General features: G+C 47.9%; 9 protein-coding genes across 9 annotated transcripts; 4 read left to right on the top strand and 5 right to left on the bottom strand.

The window, feature by feature from the left end:
• Nucleotides 1–38: 38 nt before the first annotated feature.
• VC83_05552 (uncharacterized protein) lies at nucleotides 39–2,727 on the bottom strand (the record flags this gene model as incomplete). Its single annotated transcript, XM_024469172.1, has 5 exons — nucleotides 39–363; nucleotides 1,722–1,934; nucleotides 1,984–2,429; nucleotides 2,486–2,554; nucleotides 2,608–2,727. 5 exons carry the CDS (start codon nucleotides 2,725–2,727, stop codon nucleotides 39–41), a joined length of 1,173 nt encoding a protein of 390 aa, XP_024322933.1.
• A 1,731-nt stretch (nucleotides 2,728–4,458) lies between these two features.
• On the bottom strand, nucleotides 4,459–5,508 carry VC83_05553 (uncharacterized protein). The gene is made up of 3 exons (XM_024469173.1): nucleotides 5,440–5,508; nucleotides 5,051–5,383; nucleotides 4,459–4,985 (listed from the first exon to the last, which is right to left on the bottom strand). The coding sequence occupies exons 1-3, from the start codon at nucleotides 5,489–5,491 to the stop codon at nucleotides 4,615–4,617; spliced, it is 756 nt and encodes a 251-aa protein (XP_024322934.1). The 5' UTR covers nucleotides 5,492–5,508; the 3' UTR covers nucleotides 4,459–4,614.
• Nucleotides 5,509–5,694: 186 nt separating this feature from the next.
• On the bottom strand, nucleotides 5,695–6,607 carry VC83_05554 (uncharacterized protein). Its single transcript, XM_024469174.1, has 2 exons — nucleotides 6,175–6,607; nucleotides 5,695–6,119 (listed from the first exon to the last, which is right to left on the bottom strand). The coding sequence occupies exons 1-2, from the start codon at nucleotides 6,205–6,207 to the stop codon at nucleotides 5,877–5,879; spliced, it is 276 nt and encodes a 91-aa protein (XP_024322935.1). The 5' UTR covers nucleotides 6,208–6,607; the 3' UTR covers nucleotides 5,695–5,876.
• A 3,378-nt stretch (nucleotides 6,608–9,985) lies between these two features.
• VC83_05555 (uncharacterized protein) lies at nucleotides 9,986–11,462 on the top strand. The gene is made up of 4 exons (XM_024469175.1): nucleotides 9,986–10,181; nucleotides 10,228–10,301; nucleotides 10,509–10,704; nucleotides 10,895–11,462. The coding sequence occupies exons 1-4, from the start codon at nucleotides 10,179–10,181 to the stop codon at nucleotides 11,339–11,341; spliced, it is 720 nt and encodes a 239-aa protein (XP_024322936.1). The 5' UTR covers nucleotides 9,986–10,178; the 3' UTR covers nucleotides 11,342–11,462.
• A 200-nt stretch (nucleotides 11,463–11,662) lies between these two features.
• VC83_05556 (uncharacterized protein) lies at nucleotides 11,663–14,156 on the top strand. Its single transcript, XM_024469176.1, has 2 exons — nucleotides 11,663–13,874; nucleotides 13,923–14,156. The coding sequence occupies exons 1-2, from the start codon at nucleotides 11,777–11,779 to the stop codon at nucleotides 13,937–13,939; spliced, it is 2,115 nt and encodes a 704-aa protein (XP_024322937.1). The 5' UTR covers nucleotides 11,663–11,776; the 3' UTR covers nucleotides 13,940–14,156.
• A 415-nt stretch (nucleotides 14,157–14,571) lies between these two features.
• VC83_05557 (uncharacterized protein) lies at nucleotides 14,572–15,573 on the top strand (the record flags this gene model as incomplete). The annotated part of the gene is made up of 1 exon (XM_024469177.1): nucleotides 14,572–15,573. The coding sequence occupies one exon, from the start codon at nucleotides 14,572–14,574 to the stop codon at nucleotides 15,571–15,573; it is 1,002 nt and encodes a 333-aa protein (XP_024322938.1).
• Nucleotides 15,574–15,668: 95 nt separating this feature from the next.
• On the bottom strand, nucleotides 15,669–16,901 carry VC83_05558 (uncharacterized protein; the record flags this gene model as incomplete). Its single annotated transcript, XM_024469178.1, has 1 exon — nucleotides 15,669–16,901. Exon 1 carries the CDS (start codon nucleotides 16,476–16,478, stop codon nucleotides 15,669–15,671), a length of 810 nt encoding a protein of 269 aa, XP_024322955.1. The 5' UTR covers nucleotides 16,479–16,901.
• Nucleotides 16,902–16,912: 11 nt separating this feature from the next.
• On the top strand, nucleotides 16,913–23,470 carry VC83_05559 (uncharacterized protein). Its single transcript, XM_024469179.1, has 6 exons — nucleotides 16,913–17,277; nucleotides 17,569–19,649; nucleotides 19,698–20,605; nucleotides 20,657–20,736; nucleotides 20,838–20,991; nucleotides 21,047–23,470. The coding sequence occupies exons 2-6, from the start codon at nucleotides 17,707–17,709 to the stop codon at nucleotides 21,370–21,372; spliced, it is 3,411 nt and encodes a 1,136-aa protein (XP_024322956.1). The 5' UTR covers nucleotides 16,913–17,277; nucleotides 17,569–17,706; the 3' UTR covers nucleotides 21,373–23,470.
• Nucleotides 21,849–23,155, bottom strand: VC83_05560 (uncharacterized protein; the record flags this gene model as incomplete). The annotated part of the gene is made up of 2 exons (XM_024469180.1): nucleotides 21,849–22,925; nucleotides 22,979–23,155. The coding sequence occupies 2 exons, from the start codon at nucleotides 23,153–23,155 to the stop codon at nucleotides 21,849–21,851; spliced, it is 1,254 nt and encodes a 417-aa protein (XP_024322887.1).
• Nucleotide 23,471: the final 1 nt, after the last annotated feature.

Consider the following 23,471-nt stretch of genomic DNA (forward strand, 5'->3'; position numbering starts at 1 on the left):
ATTGGGCTATCTAGTATATTCTAAAAGCAGCACTTGATCTACATATTGTAGAACTGGGAGAGAAGCTCCTCGGATTCCTTGGTTGGGGACAACAGCAACAATCTGTCGTCAGATGGGAGGATCCACTTGTACTCAGCTGGCTCAGTCTCTTCTCTCAACACCTCCCAGGCCCGAAAGGCGCCAAGTGCATCAGAATCCAACTGAAAGCCATAGAACTCAGTATCATAGCCATCAGGGTACCAGTCAGCAGGGCCAGGAAGGTAGACTTGTTCGCCATCGAAGCTCCATGATGCAAAGTTCCGCCAAACTGCCATCTGTGTCTTGGTGAAGTAGAGGTGCGGGGGGGTCTTCTCATAATAAGTCCTGTAGATGTTAGCTGATTACTATAAATATTACTATAAAGTTATTAACCTGTATGCTCGCCATCTAGTTCTTGTAATGCAAGAACAGAGTGTTCTAATTGGCCAGTTTCGGATATATAGTGTGCGATTATACCAAGAATTGCAAGAGAGTTGGGAGAAGTCCAGAGGTCAACTGTAAAGTGGGCTTTTGACAGAGCTGATTGTACATCGCGTTTGATCTGTTGCTTTTGAGCCTTGTATGTACGCAACGTCCAGGTCTGTATTGTTGAAATGAGTTAGGTAGCCAGTTATCGATCTCTGGATTAAGGTAATGGAGTAATGCCCTAAATTCCAATATTGTTGCCATACGGAAAGGGACTCCACAAGTTGTAATCCATCGTACATATAGCTGCTCAACAACAGCAGGGTCTAAGGCTTCAGTTGCAACAGTAGAAAGGCAGCGGCGTTTATGATTTATCTCTTTAGCTTTGTCGAAAGCTTCAGCGATATTGCTTTGAATTGAAGTAGTTCGAGATTCCTGAGTAGAGGATATATCTATGTCGTGTTCTTTTAAGTGCCTTGTAATAATCTTTGTTCCGCCAGACTCAAGATACTCTTTTAGACAGTATCTACAACGCCATATTAACCTGCCCTGGTAGTTCCGAATGATATCGCAGCGGCTAACAGGTGTATGGTCCCAGACTTTCGAAAATCGTCTGCTTGCAGTTGTTGTTACAGAAACAGAGGGAGAGGATAGCGTACGTTTAAGTATAGGCGAAGTCGGGGTTTCGAATCGTTCACTGACAAATAGCTCACTGTCGAGCTGTGACAGTATATCCGAAGGTTGTGAAGTCATTGTAGTAATATATAGTATATAACGATCTATCAATTGAAGTTATTCGAACCCCTTGTTTCGAATTTTAAGCCTCAATACTAGCTGTATACGGCTAGTAATACGGCCCGTATACGGCCAGTATTGAGAACTGAATACGCACTAGACCCGTATTGGGATTTTGGAATACGCACTGACTCAGTATTGCCGTATACGATACGGACCCGTATACGGGTCGTATACGACCCGTATCGCCAATACTATCTAATACACTGGCAGGTCGCGTTCTTGCCTCGCGACCAAGCCCGTAAAGCATTGCGCAACCAATGACAGGGAAAATCATGAAGCCCATCAAGATAATACCCTTCAGCTTCATCCTATTGGCGACCCAGCAAGATAGAATGACAACAATTAAAGTCATGGCCCCATAGGGAATATTTAGCAGTAACGTCGTATAGGGGTCAAAGCCAAAGCCTTTAATGATAAGGGGTCCAAAGACACCTGGCAATGCCGAGCCTAGGTTAGGTAGGATCGCGAGCACAACCCACAGCCAGGTCTTAATATCAAGGGCCGACTCCCAAACCTGGGGCCACTTGAACTCATGGACCGTTTCGTCGCCAGATTTGTTGCTGCGGAGGCGTTCAACGCCCTGTAACCGTTCCGTGGGGGTGAGGAAGCGAGCCGTAGAGATGTCGTTGTCGAGGAAATAATAACAGACGGGTGCAGTGACAACAGTAAGCAATCCACAAAATAGATAAATGCTGCTCAACTATTAGTGGGATTTCCATGCTAATTGGTAGGATAACTAACATTTGCCAGGAATATAACTTTGAAGAATGGATATGGCCGAGACCATAAGATAAGGCAGCAGCTGCCATAGTTGCTGTGCCGTTCATGGAGTACCAAATAGAGACACGAAGTGGTTGCTCAACACGACGGTACCACTGGCCAGTCATGATAGCAAATAGGGGCAGGCAGCCGGCTTCGAACAGACCAAGGAAGAAGCGGCAGGCCATCATTGTTTTGAAGTCATGGCATAGACAAGTCATTGTCTCTGCAATTCCCCATCCAAGGATCATCGATGGCATCAGGATCCGGTGTGGTACCTTTACAATCAGCCACGCTGAGAATGGCTGCCATCCTAACTGCGCAATTGGTGCGATCGATCCAAGGAGTGAATATTGGCGTCCCGTCATATGGGTATCTTCTCGTAGACCGAAAACTGCACCAGTTCCCATGACGCCCTTATCCAAAACCTAAGGGGGCTACAGATAAGCGCCTGTAACAGATTATTGACATCCACGCAACGCACCTGTAAGAAGTAGACCCAAGTCAGAATCGACAAGATGACCTTATCAGTCTTCCTCCTAATCCGAATATTCTACGCAGAGAAGTCAGCGAGTTTCTTAGTTGCGGAACTTAAAGGCAACATACATCTTCCTCCGTCAGGTTGATAGGGGAATGCTCCATCATCTCTGAAGTTGGCTTCTCTGAATAGGTCACTGGACTCGTGGGGATCTTCTCCCCTTCGGATTCGATATCATGATCACCCATAATAGAAAATATTTGCCCTGTTGAGGAATCCAATCCAATGGGCCAGAGCAGAGGAAAGACTGGTGTAATCGTTGAGTGGTGAAATAAGAAACTGATCTGCCAACGAGAGCATCTCGCCTCCTTATATATCTACCCCAGAAAGTGTCAAGCTATTCCACATGGGAATCTGGGGTAAGACCCACGCGAGGTCGTGTAGCTCTTGTGGATCCCGCCTACCAAAAGCGGTAATTTTGAAGTGGGACCAACACTCAACACTGTGGTAGAAGCTTATCGACTGAAAGCTTCCTAATTAGGTAGCCAAATCAACCAAACCATTTACTATCAGGAATAGAGCTACAGTAAGACTGTCCGCGCAATCTTTCCTGCCTTACTGAGGTTTCGGAGCAGCGGATACAGTGGTGGCGGCGGAAAGCCGCTTCCCACCACGAGATAATGAATGTGGGCCACGTTCCCATCAGCGCGTGTTACCTCTGGGCGCTGGTACTCGTCCAGGGGTGGTGTAGTGACAAGAATGATCCTCGGGTTGTGGATGGGAGAGGATAGATACGGGATTCTCGCGGCATCTATCTATCGAGACGAGCTGCTTGCTAGCGCCGTCGTCGAAGGCGGAGTCATTGGCGCCAAAGAAGAGGGACTGGAAACTTAATGGATGAGGTCTATATGGGGTGCAAAGTGGGAGGGCTATACCAGGCACTCAATTTTCGGTGAGTTGGCTGGGGAGGGGAAGACATAATCGATAATGGCTAGACCTTGCTCTGTCTGATATCCGCTGGGAAGATGTTGGCACATGTTTACAGAACTGGGCGCAGGCGCGCCGGTGAGTGGTAAACCTACTTTAAACCACGGTTCACAACATCCAGGCGGCGCATATAGTCTAAAGGCCTCTACGTCAGTGAACTGGACAAATAAGTAATGCTGTGTCAACGAAAACGGCAGTATTAAGTCCCTATGACTAACCATTCATGAACAAACTGCTCATACGGAAGCTAAGAATATTATTAGCCCTACTATCTCACTTTTCACAGGATCAAGAGAATCAGCCTCAACTCACTATAGAAGCTGTTGCTAGAACGTTTTTTTTTTTCACGGGAGCTTTGAAAAGAGGCATATTGACAGCGTGAGATATTAGTGGAAAAGATAAGCCATCCACTCTTTGCAGAGGTTAAAGACAGAGAAATCAGAGACAATCATTGGAAATATAAGTAGCTGCCAAGTACGTTTATTGGTGGGGAATCCAAAATGGAAACTGCCAGTTGTCTTATTCTCACATTCTGTCGGTACTGTATAGTTTGCCTCGATTAGGAAACAGGGCCTCCCGTGCAATGCCATACCCTTTTTGGATATGGCGTTGTTCAAGATCCAACTTGTAGCCTAATTAGGCAATATCCTGATCTATGATACCCCGCACCACCGCCACCAATGCCATAAATCAGGGCATTTGGCACAACAGACTCGCCGCTCTCATCACGACCCCTGGATGGCACCGTCGATGACGATGACGATGAAACAGATACCGTACAATGCCTGCCCACACAATGGCTTCTGGTCAAGTCTTCACGTCCCTACCGTACAAAGATGCGAAGCTTCCCATTGACGAGGGGGTCGAGGACTTGCTAAATCGCATGACCCTCGCAATAACAAGAATTTTAGTTGTCCTTACAACATTGCATGAACCTACCACCAACCAATATCGTATCCCCAGCAGCCGAGAACCTACCAACAGAAGAGCATCTTTTTACTTTTTCCATTTTTGTTTCTCAATGATGTTATACCAGGGCTTCCTAGGTATATACAGAGCTGGCTGATCTGAGATGATCCATATCACCCCCTTCCCCTTTATCTCTCTCCTTTCGCTCCTTCTCCTCCTTCTCCAACCTCACCCCCAACTCATGCATTCAATCCTTGCCCCCACTTCGCAATAATATACCCCCCATTCCTCTCCGGTGCCTTCACAATCCTGGTCTTCAACGGTGAGTACTCCTTCTCCACGACCAGTGTCTCGGGCTGGCTGTCTTCATTTGCACTGTATTCTTCGCTCGTGTTCTTGTTGTTCTGACCTTCAGCTTCAGCTTCAGAAATCATAGCGCGAAGCATGGGGCTTAAATTCTGCATCGTCGTGTCCCGCTTGGCTTTGGGTGGTAGCAGTTGGGTTTGTTTCTGGATTCGACATGCGGAGCAGTTCTTTGTAGTTGTTTGGTCCGAGGACAGAGCAAGGGGGCTATTGTTTGGGAACCCTGTCTCGCAAATGGGGGGGTTGTCTATTTACCTGTCAGGACCGCATCTTATCTCCATAGCACAGACCTCAACGCTAGAAAATACTGACTCTCCACACCATACTTCCTCTCACTCAACCTCTCCGCAATAGTCCTTCTCCTCTTCGCCTTATGCGCCAAGCTGATCCCTCTCTTGTCCACCAGTGCCATGGTCTCCTCGACTCGCTGGACCATTGTGTCGAAGCAGCCGGTCGACAGGAGAGGGACCATGATTGAAGATTGGGATTTTTGGAACATGTCGATAGCGGCATCAATGGAGGGTGATTCGTCTATTTCAGAGAGAGAGAGACGCCTCTTTCGGGTCTTGGGTGTTGAAATCAACATGTTCACATGGGGGTGGTTGGTGCGGTTAACTGGGCACCAGGAGATAGCTGTTCGGTGAGCTGTGGTCAGTCAGTTCCGTGTGTGTATTGAGATTTAGAAAATAAAGTATGGGTACATTTTTCGGTGGGTATATGCTGAAGTGTAGCATGTTTTGGTGGTAATATCATTGTCCTCCTGTCTTTTATCTGTAGCGATGATAAACATAAACGATAGGATAGGTAAGTGAGATTGAAACGGTCCGGATTAACTTTTATCTACCGGAGGTAGTAGATCGATATGAGGAAGCAAGATTGCAATGAGCAAGTGGGGTGGGGGTGTGGTGCTGTTTGTTTTGGTTTGGAGGATATTATGAATGTATTCTTTCACCTACAATATCTATCCGCTGGCCTCAGTTTATACACAGCCATACCTCCCCTTCATTGGAAATATTTCATCCAGGCCTCAAGCCAGATAGTCATATCCTCGTTACTTCAGCTTGTCACAGCCATCAAACGCTCGCTACCTCAAACGTTGACTCCAGAAAATAATTCTCTTTTGCCATCATGTTGTCGTTTATAACTTCTGCTTCCCCCCAATCACGCCACCATCCTTCCTCCCCTCCTCAAACTGGTATCCCATCGCCACCGGACTCGCCCCCACCCCCGCAACCCCATTCGGCAACTTCACCATCCTCGATGTGAAGAACACCGGATGCTGAGATGCAGAGTCATACTGCGGTCGTATTTGGTGAGGCATCACTCCCATGGGGCGATTAAGCTGCTGGTTCATCGGCGGGAGAACTTGCTGTTGCGGGACCTGGAGGGACGTTAGAAGCTGCCAAGTACGGTATTATAACTGAGCGCAAGCATACCTGTGGCCGCCTACCCTGTAGACTCGAAATCATCCTGTCCCGTCGGAGCTTGAAGGTGCCTGCCTCCTCCCTTGCTCACAGATGAACAAGCAGTGGCAATTGAACCTTGGGCGGGCTCAATATGCTACTGGTGGCGGAGAGCAGTGAGATGTGAGCAAACAGACGGCTGTTTATTTCACATTGCTTGATTTCGTTTTCAACAAAATCGTCCGACTTGTTCGAGCAACTATGGTCGTGCGAGCGTGTATGACGGGCTGTGGGGTAGCTCAACCGCGGCTCGCCTCGGCTTCTTGCTTGTGATGTCATATTTGTCGGTTTGGACGTTTGACGGCTTTTTCTATTGGGAGGGATTTGATTTGGGGAGAAATAAAGTTAATATATGCTTGAAAATTATAGTTAATATTCTACAAAAGAGGAATATACAAATCCCAACGCAATTAATTTATTTGTGAAATTTCTATAACGTATTTCAGATACGAGTCGCCCACACAAGCGAGTCGCCCACCAAAACACCAAAACGTGTCAACTTGACAAAAGTCAACATGCTACAACCAACACAAGCTAATTCCTCTAATCAGGAGGGTAGAATACTTTTAGCTATCCAATCAATTAAGGAAGGGCATATTCAAAGTATTAGAGCAGGCGAAATGTCGTATGATGTCCTATATACAACTCTCTATAAGCAGTTGAATAGAAAGGTGTCACGGTTCACCAAGGCATAGGTTTTGCTCCATTAAAGCTTTCGTACAGACGTTAGATTGAAACCTTTGTACAGAATTAGGCTAAATCATATTACAAAGCTTGAGTTTCTCTCTACATTCAAAGATGCATTTAAGGCTACACTTACAGAGCAGAACATTAAGAGCAGTGTGTCATACTGACATTCGTTGCACTCAGTTTGCTATCAAACTCAAGAGCAAACTTAGAAATCTCCTCCTCAAACCTACAAGTCACCATACATATCTTGGCTTATCACACCAACAACAGAAGCAATACTACTGAACGATTGCTGCAAACTCTTCTACTACATCTGTTTATGCTACATACATCACAGCATATCATTTGGACACTCATTGAACAAGTTATTAAGAAAATCTCCTCCTTAAGGGGGTGGGCCAATACTACCACATGGCATATCTCTACCAACTAGAGGCCTAGGAACATGAACGATAGCTCTAGGAGCTTCTACAACCCTCTATGATTCATTACACGTCATCGCTCCTTAGTTACCCACAAGATTGGTTAAGTTATGACATAATTTATCTATAGGTACTCTGACCTTGGACCTCCTTTTCACTTCCTATAGGCTAGGAACCCAAGAGATGGTTCTATGGGATTCTCTTACGTTCACTACATGATTAGCAAGCTAGTTGTGGGTCGCACTTGATTTCTAATACATTTACCAAGCCTGGTTAATCATGGAAAGTCATGGAAAATGAGAGAACTACACTCCTTTGGCATAAATAGGATTGCCCTTTCCTTAAGAAAGGGCAAGCAGACAATACAGTAAATCAACTATCACATACTTCCACGTCTTTTACAAGCTTCCAAGCATTCATCTTGTTACTCCTTGGTTCTGAAAAGTCAGTGAGGTGTAAACCTCTGACTTACCCCTGAGTTCCCAGACTCAACATTTGTTGCAACTTGTCTGAACCACTTCACTACATCACACACCTGATTGCTGCGTTGTGGAATAGTCTAAGCTACAACCCTTTGGCTCGTAGAATGTCCTCTCTCACTTAAATCTACACTTAAGAACTCTGACCCCTCCTATAGTTGAATGTCATACTGACATTCGTTGCACTCAGTTTGTTATCAAACTCAAGAACAAACTTAGAAATCTCCTCCTCAAACCTACAAGTTGTTACGATTACAGCTCACAGCTCACAGTAATAGCATATGAGAGTGCGAGTCGGAGGCTAAACGGATGCTATCCTATAGGTCTACTACGAAGGATACAAAAAAGATGACGAGGAACCCCATTGGGTCAATCCCCTTAAGTACCCGAAACGGGTCCGACTCGGCTAACCTGCCCTAACTCTCCCCACGTGACCATAACCTGCCTGACTCTGATGCTTTCCATCACTGAGGGCTTTGGCATCCTTACAAGCAGATTCCGAGCTACAAGACTAGTTCTGTATGAGCTGTAGAATGTCCTCTCTCACTTAAATCTACACTTAAGAACTCTGACCCCTCCTATAGTTGAATGTCATACTGACATTCGTTGCACTCAGTTTGTTATCAAACTCAAGAACAAACTTAGAAATCTCCTCCTCAAACCTACAAGTTGTTACGATTACAGCTCACAGCTTGTCACAGCTTGTTATGGTTGTTATGGTTGTTATGGTTGTTATGGTTGTTATGGTTGTTATGGTTGTTATGGTTGTTATGGTTATTACGGTTATTACAGTTGTTATGGGGATTACGGGTGTAGCCTTAGCCACAAGGTTACAACCGCTAAGCAGACAACTGTATGTTATGAGAAATAGCCTCACCTTCCTTCCTTCTTCTTCTTCTTCTCTCTTTAGATCCAATCTAGATTACTTTTCCTGGACTGGCATCATGACCTCTATGACCATCGTAACACAAGTCACTATACATATTTTTGGCTTGTCACACCAACAACAAGAGCAATACTACTCAACGATTGCTACAACCCTCTATGATTCATTACACGTCATTGCTCCTTAGTTACTGGGCCGATATGACCACATAGCATATCTCTACAACCCTCTATGATTCATTACATGACATCACTCCTTAGTTACTGGGCTAATACTACACATGACATATCTCTATCAACTAGAGGCCTAGGAACATGAACCATAGCTCCAAAAGCTTCTACAACCGTCTATGATTCATTACACGTCATCGCTCCTTAGTTACCCACAAGATTGGTTAAGTTATGACATAATCTGTCTATAGGGGTACTCTGACCTTGGACCTCCTTTCACTTCCTATAGGCTAGGAACCCAAGAGATGGTTTTATGGGATTCTCTTACGTTCGCTACATGATTAGCAAGCTAGTTGTGGGTCGCACTTGATTTCTAATACATTTACCAAGCCTGGTTAGTCATGGAAAGTCTTGGAAAATGAGAGAACTACACTCTGGCATAGATAGGATTGCCCTTTCCTTAAGAAAGGGCAAGCAGCCAATACAGTAAATCGACTAGCACATACTTCTATGTCTTTTCCAAGTTTCCAAGCATTGATCTTGTTATTCTTTGTTTCTGAAAAGTCAGTGAGGTGCTAACCTCTGACTTATCCCTGAGTTCTCAGACTCAACATTCATTACAACTTGTCTAAACCACTTCACTACATCATACACCTGATTGCTGCGTTGTGGAATAGTCTAAGCTACAACCCTTTGGCTCTGTTTCCTAAGACAGTGTGTTGTCTTAGTAAAATCATCCCTTCCTTGGGTGGCTAGATTCTCACATCTGGTGCACCCACCATTACATAAGTCTGTATAGAGGTGGTAAGTAGGACTGCTTAGCAGGTGGGCTCTAAGGGCTAGCAACAGTGCTGTGGCTAATGTGAGAAGATTGGACATAATACCTGTACATGCGAGAGGCGCTAGGAATCAATTACAATTGAATAAGGGTCATTATGTAGGGTGGTGGTGTAGTAGTAGCAATGGTCAATTTTTGGTGTTTTGGTGGGCAACTCGCTTGGGTGGGCAACTCGCATGTGAAATACTTTAGCTCCAATTCGGAATAGCGGGGTTTCCGTACCATCTACCGTAGAATCTCGCGTATTTCCAGCTAAGAGTACATCTCGTTGACGAAAACTTCTTCCTTCCTCCCCCTTCAACTTATTCTTCACATCAAGAATTTTTCTACCTTCTTTTGTAGCGCAGTCTACCAAGAACGGTCAGTTACTTGCAGGTGGTTTAAGGCAGCCTTGTCCACGGATTTAAAGCATTGAATCAGGTGGCCCATCGGTGCTGGACACTGCTCATAGGCACTTCATCTCACAGATGAGGCAGTCATAAAGCTACGAAGATGGTTGGTTCTTCAGCGAGAACCTGCCATCGCACGCTAACTGGTGCAGGCCTTCAGAGGAGCTAAAACGACGTCTACAGCTGGCTTCGAGTCACGCATGGAAGATGTCAAACCGTCTAAAAGGTATGTCTACATTCTTCTTCTATCCGTCCACAGCACCTTCATTCCGTGGGCATCATATGATGAGTTTCAATCAACTGGGAATCTCTCCGAGAAATTTCGAATGTGGAAAACTTATAAGTTGTTTCTGAAAACCGCCCTCAACTACGCGTGTTTGAACGAGGATCACTGCCAATGGAAGTCACAATATACTAATGTTGGTGACTATAGTGATCTCAATGTTTTGATACTTGATTATCTTACTGCGGAAGGCTATCCGACTGCTGCTGAGAGGTTCTCCAAGGAGGCCAATCTGAACCCTTCAAAGCAACAAGATTCTGTGCTTCGTCGCAACAGAATACAGCATGACATCCATCTTGGCAGTATACAGAATGCCATTGAAGCAATCAATGAGCTCAACCCTCAGGTTAGTAACTATACCTATTTCACATTTCCTCTCCCTTTGCGATGATTATTGTTTCATGCACCACGCATATAGCCTTCGGGTCGTTGATGAGAAAAACAAACCATACTTCAGTCCTCAGTATGAGCAAAACCAAAACCCTTTACTTCATTACATTACACTTGATGAGGACCTGTTCTAACATTGTAATCAGATTCTTGACTCGGATGTTTCGCTCCACTTTGCCTTGCTTCGTCTGGAGCTCATTGAGCTCATTCGTGAAAGTTCCTTGACGCCAGGCGGAAGCATTGGTCCTGCCTTGACCTTTGCTACCACCCAGCTTGCGCCCAAGGCGCCGAACAACCCAGCCTTCCTCGAAGACCTGGAGAGGACAATGGCGCTCTTGATTTTCCCTCCGGATCAACTTGAGCCCCAGCTCGCCGAATTGCTACACCCTGACCTTCGAAAGAAAGTCGCTGACAGAGTTAACGAAGCCATCCTGGCCAGTCAAGGCCAAAGACGTAATGCCGCGATACGAAACCTCGTAAAATTGCGCTCGTGGGCCGAAGGGGCGTCCAAGGATGCAAAGATAACCTTTCCAGAGCAGCTTGACCTTGCCCTCGGCGGAGATGTTCCAGGTGCGGACAGAGCCGTACGATAATACATCTGAGCCTATGACCGTGTAATACAACTTACTAATGATCTGATGAAGAGGCGTTCTGATGGTGCAATGGTCACAGTGGGAAACTACATAATGCAAATTTATAACAATTGAACCTCAATCTCTGATGTTTGAATTGTGAGTGATGTGCCTGTCGAAACTCATGAAATGCCGCACAGGAACTCGGGAACCAACTCATTCTGTGCTGATTTGCCGGAGGATTGTTGCACCGAGACAGACCCCGACGTCATTGGTACTGATGTTAGCGTCCCTGTCAAGGTCAACAACTGGTGGTATTCATACCCGCCAATCCGGTCCCAAAATGCAGCCAAAATATTCCATTCGTTGTCAAACTTCACCAGCTTGTCAATAACACCCAGGTTCCCCGATATCTGGCATTGATATCTAGCGCGCAATAGAGCAGTTTTGATTTTTATGTTTGTCGCTCGTTTCCCGTCAAAAGACCTCAGGACCATGCTCCGATCACCTGGCATCGCGCCCCTCGTCTCTTCGAACAATGTTGCGATATTAAGAGCTCGGGCTCTCCAGCAGCTACCGTCAGCTAGGGGGCGCACGATTCAATATGCATCCCAAGTCTCGAGAGGGCCGCATACCTTGCGAAAGCGGCCACAAGTTGCTGGCGCGCTGAGAAACTCCAATTTGCGACAGCTCTCTCATACACCAATTCGATTGTCGCCGGGCAAGCAGGTACTGAAAACCAGGTCGAGAACCCTCGATTTCGTGTACAGAGCCGCGGCATGGTTGGGCATTTCGGTGACGGTTGCGTCAGCTGGTATCATCAGCTTCTTTCTATACGATGCGTCGACTTATCGGGAGGATCTCTCACATAGGGACATTCAAATATCCGGCCTAGCCCTGAACCCTAAACTCGGGGGCCCGAAAAACTTGCCCATTGCAGAGGCTCTCATGGACGATGAAGATGACGCTGATATGGAGCGCCAGCAGAACAAGCCGAGACTGGTTATACTGGGAGGTGGATGGGGAAGCGTGGCTTTGATCAAGGAATTGAGAGTGGAGGACTACCATGTTACTCTGATCTCGCCAACAAACTACTTCTTATTTACGCCTATGCTGCCATCTGCGACTGTGGGAACGCTGGAACTGCGCTCTCTTGCTGAGCCTATTCGACGTATCGTCTCTAATATCAAAGGCCACTTTATCAAGGCTCGAGCTGAAGGTGTCGAGTTTTCAGAGAAGTTAGTTGAGGTGTCGCAGGTTGGCCCAGATGGGAAAAGAACCCACTTCTACCTGCCATACGACAAGCTTGTCATTGGCGTGGGATCAACAACGAATCCCTATGGCGTCAAGGGACTTGACAACTGCAACTTTCTGAAAGATCTCGACGATGCTCGGAAAATTAAGCACAAGATTCTGAACAACCTCGAAGCTGCCAGTCTCCCTACTACGTCTGAGGAGGAGCGAAAGCGCCTTCTTTCGTTCGTTGTTTGTGGTGGTGGCCCAACAGGTGTCGAATTTGCTGCTGAGTTGTTCGATCTTCTTAACGAGGACCTGACACAATACTTTCCCCGGCTCATTCGCAATGAAGTATCGGTACATCTTATCCAGTCTCGAGGCCACATCTTGAACACTTACGACGAAGCTGTGTCAAAGTATGCCGAAGACCGCTTCTCTCGCGACCAAGTCCAGGTCCTCACCAATTCTCGTGTGAAAGAAGTCAGGCCTGACAAAATTCTCTTCACACAAAAGGATGATCATGGAGAGACTGTAACCAAGGAACTCGCCATGGGCTTCTGTCTGTGGTCTACGGGCGTATCACAGACCGACTTCTCCAAAAACGTCGCCCAAACCCTCGGTGACACCCAAAAGAATAAACATGCTTTGGAAACCGACTCGCACCTCCGACTCATTGGCGCACCATTGGGCGATGTCTACGCCATCGGCGACTGCTCCACCGTCCAAAACAACGTCGCGGACAACTTAGTCTTCTTCCTCAACAACCTAGCATATGAGAAGGGGAAAGATCCCAAGACAATGCAGATCGAATTCGGCGAGTGGATCCAAGTTGGCCGCCGCATTCGGCGCCAATTCCCACAGGCCTCGGAGCATCTGAAGCGCCTGGATAAGCTATTCGAGGCCTACGACAAGGACCAGTCTGGAACTCTCGATTTCGGCGAAATGCGGGAACTGCTGATGCAGATTGATAAGACGCTTACTTCGCTTCCTGCCACCGCCCAACGTGCCCACCAACAGGGCCAGTACCTAGCTCATAAGTTCAACAAGATGGCGCGCGCTGCGCGGGGCTTGACAATGAACGAAGTGCGTGATGGCGATTTGGACGATGCTGTGTATAAATCATTCAAGTATCATCACCTGGGTAGCTTGGCATATCTTGGAAATAGCGCAGTGTTTGATCTCGGTGGGGGGTGGAATGTATTGGGTGGCCTGTGGGCGGTGTATGCGTGGAGGAGTGTGTACTTCGCACAGAGTGTCAGTATCAGAACGAGGTTGCTGTTGGCTATGGATTGGGCGAAACGAGCGCTTTTTGGCCGAGGTATGTTTGGACGTTCTAATGAGTCGATTGTCGCTAATGATGCTGCAGATATGATGACCTTTTGATTCGATGGAGGCCTGTTAGAGTAGTTTCCGTGGAAGGGGCAGATGTGTCTACGGTTTTACAATGGCTCTGAGGGTCTCTACGGGACTGATGGCAGAACGCAGCACAAGAATATGTGCTGCGCCAGAGAAGAGACAGAGGAACAGCCATTGGTATGGATGACAAGTATATATTTAGATTCTAGCCTAAACAGCAGAAATAGATAAATATTGGGGACAAGGAGACTTTGTTTTCACAGTGTCACTGTTGTGGTGGCGTTTGTTGTGCTACGTCTTCCTTTTGGAGGTATAGGAGGTTTTGTTTCTCTATACTCTACGGAGACATATCTCGTTCCTATCAGAGTATGTCAATATGCACGCCAGAGATACATAATTCTAGTCGCTACGCTTTTCCTTGTTCGTGTCCTTTGTTTGTTGCAGAGAGCGGCATGGTGCGTTAGCGGAGGATGTTCAGAGGCCCATGTTGCCTCTTCTAGAAACAGCTCGGCCTTCCCAGATATCCTTAGGAACTAGAGAATAATTCTTTGTACACGGCCTTTATCCCTTATTTATTTATATACCCACAGAAGCTTGTAAGTACATCTAATGCGCGCTGCCCACCCACTCCTCACATCCGCTCAATCAAATCCGCTCAAATGGTCAACAGATACCAAAGACGAAACAGCCGCCCCCAAGCCGGTCCCATCTTCACAAACACCTATGCCCCCCGCCACCGCCCGCACCCACCCCCCATACCAAACCACCACAGCGGCCCCTTCATCACCACCGCCCCTTTCTCCCCAAACCACCATTTCCAAGCCATGACCTCCATCTTCGCCGAGCGCGCGTACCTCCTCTCGTCCCTGCAGCGGGAGGACGTCCGCGCCACGGCACTCCTGACGGTGATCGCAGATATCAATGCGCGGATGGCGTCGTCGGGGGCGCCGGTGAGGGCGAAAGAGGCGAAATGGCTTAGGAGGGATTTGGCGGCGAAGAGGCATGCGGCGGATATGAGTGGGAGGCAGGAGAAGTTGATTTTGCAGAGGTTGGGGGAGGTGACGTTGGTGATTCAGCAGAGGGAGAGGTGGTGGAGGGTGGAGAGAGAGAGGGGCATGGGGGCGGGGACGAGAGTGGAGGTGGGGATGGGTGGGAATGCTTGGGGGGGTTGGAATGGAGGTGATGTGGTTTCGTGGAATGGTCAACAGGTTCAGTATGATGGTCAACCACAAGGGTATTATGGTGGTCAGGGATGGGTCCAGCAAGTAGCAGCGCCGGGGTATGTGATGGCCACTCCACCGGCATCTACGGAGGGTGGTGGGGTCATAGGTTGCAACGACTGGCAGGTTCAAGTGCCAGGTTGCAACGACTGGCAGGTTCAAGTGCCCGGCTCCAGCGACTGGCAGCTTCCAGTCCCCGTTGACAGCTCCAGCGACTGGAATATGTCTCGAATCTCGGGAGCTGATGCGATGGAACAGAAGCCAGTGCGGGTGGCAAGATCGGATTCAATGGTTGAGGTCGCAGCAGGTCGCAGAAGAGCGCAGAGTAGGATGAGCATGCCAGATTTAAGCTCCAGGCAATGGGGAGGTGATTGTCCTCAGTACCTGGGTTATTATTCTCCAGGATGCTCGCCGGAAATGACTGGTGGATCAGTCAATTAGCATACATGTGCCGAAGACACCATGGAATGAGAAGCGCGTTTGTACTGTATTGCATATTTGTTGTCTTGGGTATATTTAGAACTCTCATTTCTTCGTCACTGAAATTCTCCAAATTCTCCATCATCAAATCCAAGATCCCCAATTGAAGCAGGTGGAGGCGGAGTCTGCGTCTGGCTTAGCCTTTTCTGCGCCTTCACATCTTGGGCACTTGGAGGAGGGGGTAGAAATCCCGCCTGTGCGTTCGGCGGTGGTGGCAATGAAAAGCCTCCGCTGAAAGGTGCTTCGCTACCACCGCTGCTCGATGGTGCGCCAAGAGATCTCCTGCCCTTGCCTGTCTTTCCACCGAGATTCACGGTTATGGTCTGCCCTTCCTTCAGGCTGAAATCGCGTTCCACCTTGCTGGCATCACTCTCCTTCTTCGCGGGCCTGCGCGGGTCTCCAGCCACGACATCAAGGCCAAGCGTCTTGCGAATCTCCTGCAGCGCAACACTGAAATCGAAAGCATCCGACCTCTCCTCAAACCCAATTCCCAACCCCGCTTTCCTCCCACTAGGGTCCTGAACCCTGACAGCAAAGAACCGACTCGAGTCCGCCACCTGCTCCACCACAGCCGGTGTCGTATACGGCGCCGCAGCAAACAGCTCCCCGGTCTTCGGGTCCTCGAGCAGGATATCGGCCTTCAGCTTCTCGCCGCCTTGGGGGGTAGGTATCGCGGTTTCGAGGATGCGGAGGCGGGCGGTGAAGATCTGGCGCGACACGGGCGAGGTCCATGATGCGGCGATGTGGCCCTTGCTGGATGCTGGGGGAGGGGGGTTGTAGACGTGGACGGTGGGCGAGAGGAAGAGGATTCGCTGGATGGAGTCGGGAGGGAGGCGGGCGGAGGTGGTGGGGTCGATGAGATCCATTGCTTCGCAGGGCTTCAGTGGCTCTTTGGCGGCAGGGTATTTTTACAGTTCGAGTTGTTTGTTTATTGGCATAGCGGTGTCGAGAGAGCGGTTAAATTCAATTTGTCTGAACGAATGGCGCGGAGGTGACATGTTCGAGATAAGCACGCACATGGCGGGGTTAGGTAGGCGGCGGCCGTTGGCGTCGAAGCTTAATCGCACAAAACATGAGGGATCACCACATTGTCACCTCGACCTCACTGGCTACGAAATTCATAGCAGGAACTACGAGTACTTGGGACGTGAATCTCCCCAGGTAGTTCCTCCTATAGGTAATTGGCTGTTATGGGTCTTATTCTTCACCATCTGCCCATTATAATAATTCACGCCGAGTTTAAACTAAAATTTTATCAACAAATTTTACATTTTGTTGCTGCCACGCTGCTATTTTCTATCCTTGGACTTGCCAAACAAGTCAAATCTTTACCCCTCTCGGTTTATTTCCAATTACTGGATCCCATAGGATCTACCTTTGGGGTAAATCTTCCTACTCTGCTCATCTGCTTCCTAGTTGTTTTCTAGTTCCTCACTGGTGATGAGATCTGGGCCTTCAGCCCTATCACTGTTTTCTCTCAACTCCGGGTCTCTTACAGTCAGCTTTTACAGTTACTCTTGTCCCGTTGCTGCCGCTTGGGGCCCAACTTCGAAGGCGTACCTCTTTCATTGCCGTTTATTTGGTCCTTTGAGCTTTTCCATCACTAAAATCGGAACCGGCTTGAGGTGTCTGCCTGGCCACTGAAAACATCCCCCATATGACAAGGTTAGTTCAAACAGCTGCAGTCACTTCGAGATTGGAAAAAACAGTCTCAAAATAGTCGTCGATCTGGCCAGCCTTCACCATTTACACGTCGATTTCAGCTGTGTTTCACGGTCTTTCATATTCCCAAAGCTACTACTGCTTTGGCTTCTTCTCGTCTGGGCTGTCCGTCTTTTATTCACCAATAATTTCATACCGTTTCTATTTCGATGACTTGATCCATTTGATTGAGCCACTTTTCTGCAGGAAACTCTGGCTCCCTCCTTTATTTACGTTTTCTGACCATCATGACAGATCCAATGTGTGGCTCAGTACCAAGCTTGACCCAACTCCCCTAACTTTCTCCCCCAAACCACCCGAACTGTCACCCAGATAAGACAGACACTCGAAGACAAACAATCTCCATTTCACCCTCGATAGATCTCTGTCACGATGGATCCAACTGGAACAGGACGCCGTACGCCACCGACCACCCAACCTGGCCAAGGTCTACCAAGTGGCAAAGATATCCAAGATGCAAGGCCAAGAGGGGGCTTATTCGTAACTCCAGATCCAGATGACGAAATAAGCGTGCAGAGTCGTACTGGAGAACCCATCAACCATCCTCAAGCTCCCAATCCACACTTGATCGGCCATGACCCAAACCAACGCATTCGTGTGGCACAGGAGGCCATGAAACGGGAGATTTTACTCAAGCGAAAATCAGGCAGGGAATCCATCTTTGATGGAAGCGGCAGGGTAAAGATCCAAAGATCGAACCCCAGCACCGGATCACTTCATGAAGAGATTCCATTCGGGGAAAATGCAGATCACAACATGGATAACCACAACGAGGAAGACCACTCCTGGATGGACACAGATAATGATGGAAGTAGCACCGATGAACGGGAGGCTTTATTGAGAAATATGAACGCTCTGGAAGAGGCCAGGGAGAAAAACAACGGAGAGTTGACCCCTAGCCAACAGCTAGAGTACCTCCAAGCCAGCCAGCGCCTCCACACTGCATCCTGGCGGCTCCAAAAAGGCAAATCATCCTCTGGGCTAAACATAGGGACAGATGACATGTATGTCGATCCCATGAGCGAGGATGATGATGCCGGAATATACCCTGAGATGGCGGAAGGGATTCCAAATTTCACTTCTCAAAGCGAACCATCACTGGTAACGGCTAAAGGCCAAAAGAAACCATCACGGAAAAACACCGTAAATAGGACAGCACGAGAAGTTCATAGCTCAAAGCAAGCTGCAAAAGCCAAAGCTGTTGGAAACAAAGGTCGTGTACCAAAGAAAGGCAAGAAGCAGCCAGGCACTGTTCCGACGGGCGTCCACAAAACCACCTATAAGAGCAGGATGAGAAATAAATGGCCGGAAGTTGATGATACAGTACAGAAGCTCCTGGCAAGCCTCATTCAAAGCGATACTATCAAGGAGCGTATGGAGCAAGACGATGTTGAAGAAGGTCCTGATATCATCACAAACAACAAGGCCAGTCAGTTGAGAGAACTTCTCAGCAGCATCCCTCGAGATTATGACGCCAACAGAGCAAAAAATGAGAAAAATACGTTGAATGAAGCATCGAAATCATTTGGTCATGGGCGAGTCAAAGCGAAAAATGGGAAATGGCTTCTGGTCGGCATGAAGACGCCACTGTACCATCACCAGTTACTGGCGGCAGATTGGATGGTTAAACGTGAGCTTTCCTTGGATCGGCCTCATGGGGGTCTATTGGCAGATGCTATGGGTCTTGGGAAGACTGTATCGACTTTGGCTACGATGGTCGGAAATCCGCCAGCAGAAAAGGACATCGCAGCGATGAGAAAAGCTACGCTCATAGTAGTCCCGGCAAGCTTACTTTCACAGTGGGAGGCAGAAATCAAAGTGCATGTCGACGAGAAGATTTTCCAAAAAGTCATGCCTTATAAGTCGTCTTCAAGAATATCTACCAACATTCTCTCAGACTGCGATATTGTGCTGACGAGCTTTACGGAAGTTGCAAATAGCTGGCCGTTTCCAAGCTCTGTGGAAGACAAGGCCGACGCAAGGCTATTAGGAGAGGATGAGTGGGCCAATAATCGCAATTCACTTAAAGGCGACCTACAGCGAGTCAAATGGTACCGAATTGTCCTGGATGAAGCTCAGGCGATCAAAAATTATAGGTCACGGACTTCAATAGCTTGCCACAAGCTGGACTCAACTTACCGATGGACTCTTTCAGGCACTCCTGTCTTAAACAGCCTCAACGAGCTCTATCCATATTTTCGCTTTCTTCGCCTGAACTGGGCAAGCTCTTTCCCTGTTTTCAAGAAAAACTTTGGAGATCCCGATGCCAACGATTCAACTAAGAGACTGAATGTCATGCTTAGTGTGATTATGATGTGAGTAGAAAAGTAATACAGGAGTGTACATGGGCTAATCAATAATAGGAGGAGAACAATTGGATCCACAATACTTGGACGTCCTTTGGTTCAGCTGCCGCCAATTCATCCTTCCTTGCAGACTTTGACTCTCAGCGGAGTGGAGAGAGCAATATATCGCACATTGGAAGACCGTTTCCGTGGAATGATGAACAACCATTTCAAGGCAGGGACGACCGAGAAAAACTATGGGTTATATTTGACACAGCTTCTGAGGCTCAGGCAAGCCGCGTCCCATCCCTTTCTTCTTGAGAGATGCATCAAAGACCTGTTCGATGCCGAAGATCTGCTGGGGCTTAAGCTCAGGCTAAAGCGTCTTAAGAAAGACAAACGTCCAATTTATGAGCAAATCGAACTATGGACTTCAAAGCCTGCAACAAACAACGAACCGAAGCAAAGCGGCGACAGTGTCTCATTCGGGCGTTCTGACTTTGGAAACAGGTTCGATTTTGAAGGATTTCTGAGCGAGGCTGATCATGAAAAGATCTATGCCCGCATCGTTTGCATTCTTTGCTCAGACTTACCTCAGGACCCTGTTAAGACAGACTGCGGACATATATTCTGCAGGGCCTGCCTTGAGGGAAATATACACGCACAGGCGGCTACGTTGGAGTTTGATTATACGGCATGCCCAAAGTGCGAGAAAATATTCGAGCATTATGAGCCGTGGAGAAACCCTGATTTAAAAGGTAGCGATGACGGTGCTGGCTCTGAACGTTCAGATCATTCATCAGGCCAACCCACCAGACAAACTTCCAGAAGAAAGGATGCAAACTATAAGCCACACATCAAGGATTCAGAGTGGTTAAAGACGTGCATCGAAACCCCTAAAAAGCTTCTGCCGAGCACCAAAACCATCGCCCTCAAGGCTCAAATTCTTCGTTGGGTACATGAGGCACCAGATGATAAAATCTTGAGTAAGAATATTCCCCATTTTTAGCCTTTCTGCGCTGACTAACTGAAAATAGTATTTACTCAATTCCGAATGATGACGAGGATCGTGGGTTTGCTCTGCGAGAAGGAGTGCTGGGGCCACGTATATTTCACTGTAGGTCTTGCCAACCCATCTCCACCGATTTCTGTGCCCATCCTGTACATTTGTTTGCCAGATTCGTAGCCACAAGCAGGCATGGCTAACATATGATCCAGGGTGATATGAACATGAGACAACGAACTCATGCAGTTGAGCAATTCCACACTAACAAGAATATCAAGATCATGATCGCTGTTTTGAAATGCGGCGGGGTGGGTCTGAACCTGAAATGCGCCAATCGATGCATAACCATCGACCCCTGGTGGAACCGTAAGTAGTCATCCTTTGCTGATTAACTTTTCAGAGTAACTGACGCATCTCATAGACTCTGTGGAACAGCAAGCATTTGGTCGTATCTTCCGGATTGGGCAAATGAAGGAGACTCATGTTGCTCGATTTGTTGTGAAGAACACAGTCGATATGCGAATCCTGGACATGCAGAAGGAGAAGATGGCTGAGATTGATGGGGTCATGATAGAGGCGGGAAAGCCCCTTGCTCCACTGAGCATTGAAGAAATGGCGAGTTTATTCGGTCACTTGGTGAAAGGTGACGATGGAATCACGCAGGTGGTCGCAGATTATGAAAGCGAGGCGGAAAGTGATGGGGACTATGAAGACGAGGGCCAGGTTGCTGAGGAGAGTGCTGAGTAGGTGAGTGTCCTACGAGGGAGTTTTGCATCGATTATTGAAGAAAGTGCGGGGTGGGCGAGTGGTCCGGGAAGGGGTTCCATTGCATTAAGTATTGGTGAAATGCGGAGAAGGCGGGAGTTTCATTTTTCTTCTATTGAAAGGTGGCTGGCTATTCACGTTTTCTGGGAATAAATGGTCGGGGGGAAGGAAGGGGGTTTCAGTTGCCGATAATTCTTTGCATATGGCCGTTTATCATACAGACAACATAGGTTTTGCCACCGAAATATTCTCTCTTTTATCATTCTCAACACGCGGGTTATCCGTCGATAGAACTACAACCGCCGCAGCGATTCATGGGTACTCACATAGGCGACCTTACTTTGAATCAAACAATGGCTCAACCATCATAACTTTCTAAATTTGACCCGCTGTCTACATGGATATATCCCTGGGCGACATACTCGTACGAGTATGTGCACGCCATAACCAGCATACCCTCATGCTGCGGCCTTTTTATTCTTCCTCGATTTGGACTTTTTGTTCCCTGATGCCGTCTTCTCAGGCACATTTCCTGCATCGGTGCCAGACCCTTTTCCAACATCCTCTTGCTCAGCCTCTTGCTCAGCCATCTCCTTCTTCTTTAATGCCCTCTTAACTGCCTCTTCTCTCTCGACTCGCTCAATCAGCTTCTCGCTCGCTTGCCAAAGCTTTTTCGCAGTCTCTTCATCTCTAACATCTTTCCTCGCTAAATCGACTTCTATACACTCCTTGATTAACTTGCCTCCGTTGCCCCTCCCCAAGGTGACATCCATAGCTGCATACAGCAAACTCTGCGCTCCCTGCTCGGCGCTCTTCAAGAAAAGCCAGGCTTGGTGCCACAGGAGCACATAGAGTGCCAGTCCCCACAGTGTTCCTCTACTTAACCAACGTCGCATTCCAGAAGTCCGTGAATATCCCGGGTCAACGAATACGACACGAGCATTCATGGGGAGACCGTCTGGGCGTTTGTATGCATCCAGGTGCTTCTGGAATGCCTGGCCAAATACCATCAAGGCCAATTTGCTTCGCGCATAGGCCTTCCCTGGGCTCCATTTTCTGGCGTCAAGGGCTTCTTCTCCGTCTTCCAGCACAGGGGATGAGATATAACTCGAGCAAGTTGTGAAGAGAATCCGCACATCTCTGTCCGGAGGCTGTGCTCGTATCGCAGGGCTCAGGATACTCAATAGATGGAAATTGGCCAGGTAGTTGACCATCCATGTCTCTTCGATTCCTTCACTCGTCAGAGCCATTGGTTTTCCTGGGGCTGTTTGGCTGGCGGCACAGAGGACGATCATGTCAAGTCGCCGAGGAGGCGCATTGTCAATCCATTTTGTGGCAAACTTTCGTATACTGTGGGTCGACGCAAGGTCGACTTGCTCCGCATATATTAACTCGTTGTTTGTGCGCGTTCGGAGGTCTTCGATGTAGTCGACTATAAAGGGATCCGATGCCGGCTGGCGGGTGAGGAGAACGATTTGAGCGCCTCGCTGGGCCAGACCGAGTGTCATCTCAGCACCAATACCGGTTGTACCTCCCTGTATTCTAATTAGCACGTGTGTTTGACTCTCTTGTGGGTAGGCAGCCGAACCGTTACTATCACTACTTTCGAATGCAGCTGTCGTTCGGCGAGGTTTGTTGCCCCCCGACAGTACAGCTTCACCAACACAATGGCCGCAATGAGTCCAACGACTTTTAGAATATTCCAGTAGTCAATATCAAAAGATATGCCATTGAATATTGCCTCTGCTATAAGCGGGATAATCATCTTGTTTGCGGTCGAAGGGTAGTTACAGTCAACGCGCTCAATAACGGGTTGAAGAGGCGGGCATGGGCGCAAATCGACAAACTCCTAGCTTGGCCCTAAAAGCGTGTGCACCTTCCAGTGACTGTGAGGTACCGGTCTGGAAATTAAATATCAGCTGGCTTTTTTGTCGTGGTGGCGGGGGTAGGTACGCGTAAATAAAAACCTCGGAAACATGCAAGGCCAACATGACGTTTATGGACTATATTTAGGTATTTGCACTAGCGAAACCTGGGGTAATTTAGCGCCACTTGGAGGGCCTTGGATGTTCCAACACCAT

Source organism: Pseudogymnoascus destructans, assembly GCF_001641265.1.
Source record: "Pseudogymnoascus destructans isolate 20631-21 unplaced genomic scaffold scaffold_14, whole genome shotgun sequence".
Taxonomy (NCBI): Eukaryota; Fungi; Ascomycota; class Leotiomycetes; order Thelebolales; family Thelebolaceae; genus Pseudogymnoascus; species Pseudogymnoascus destructans.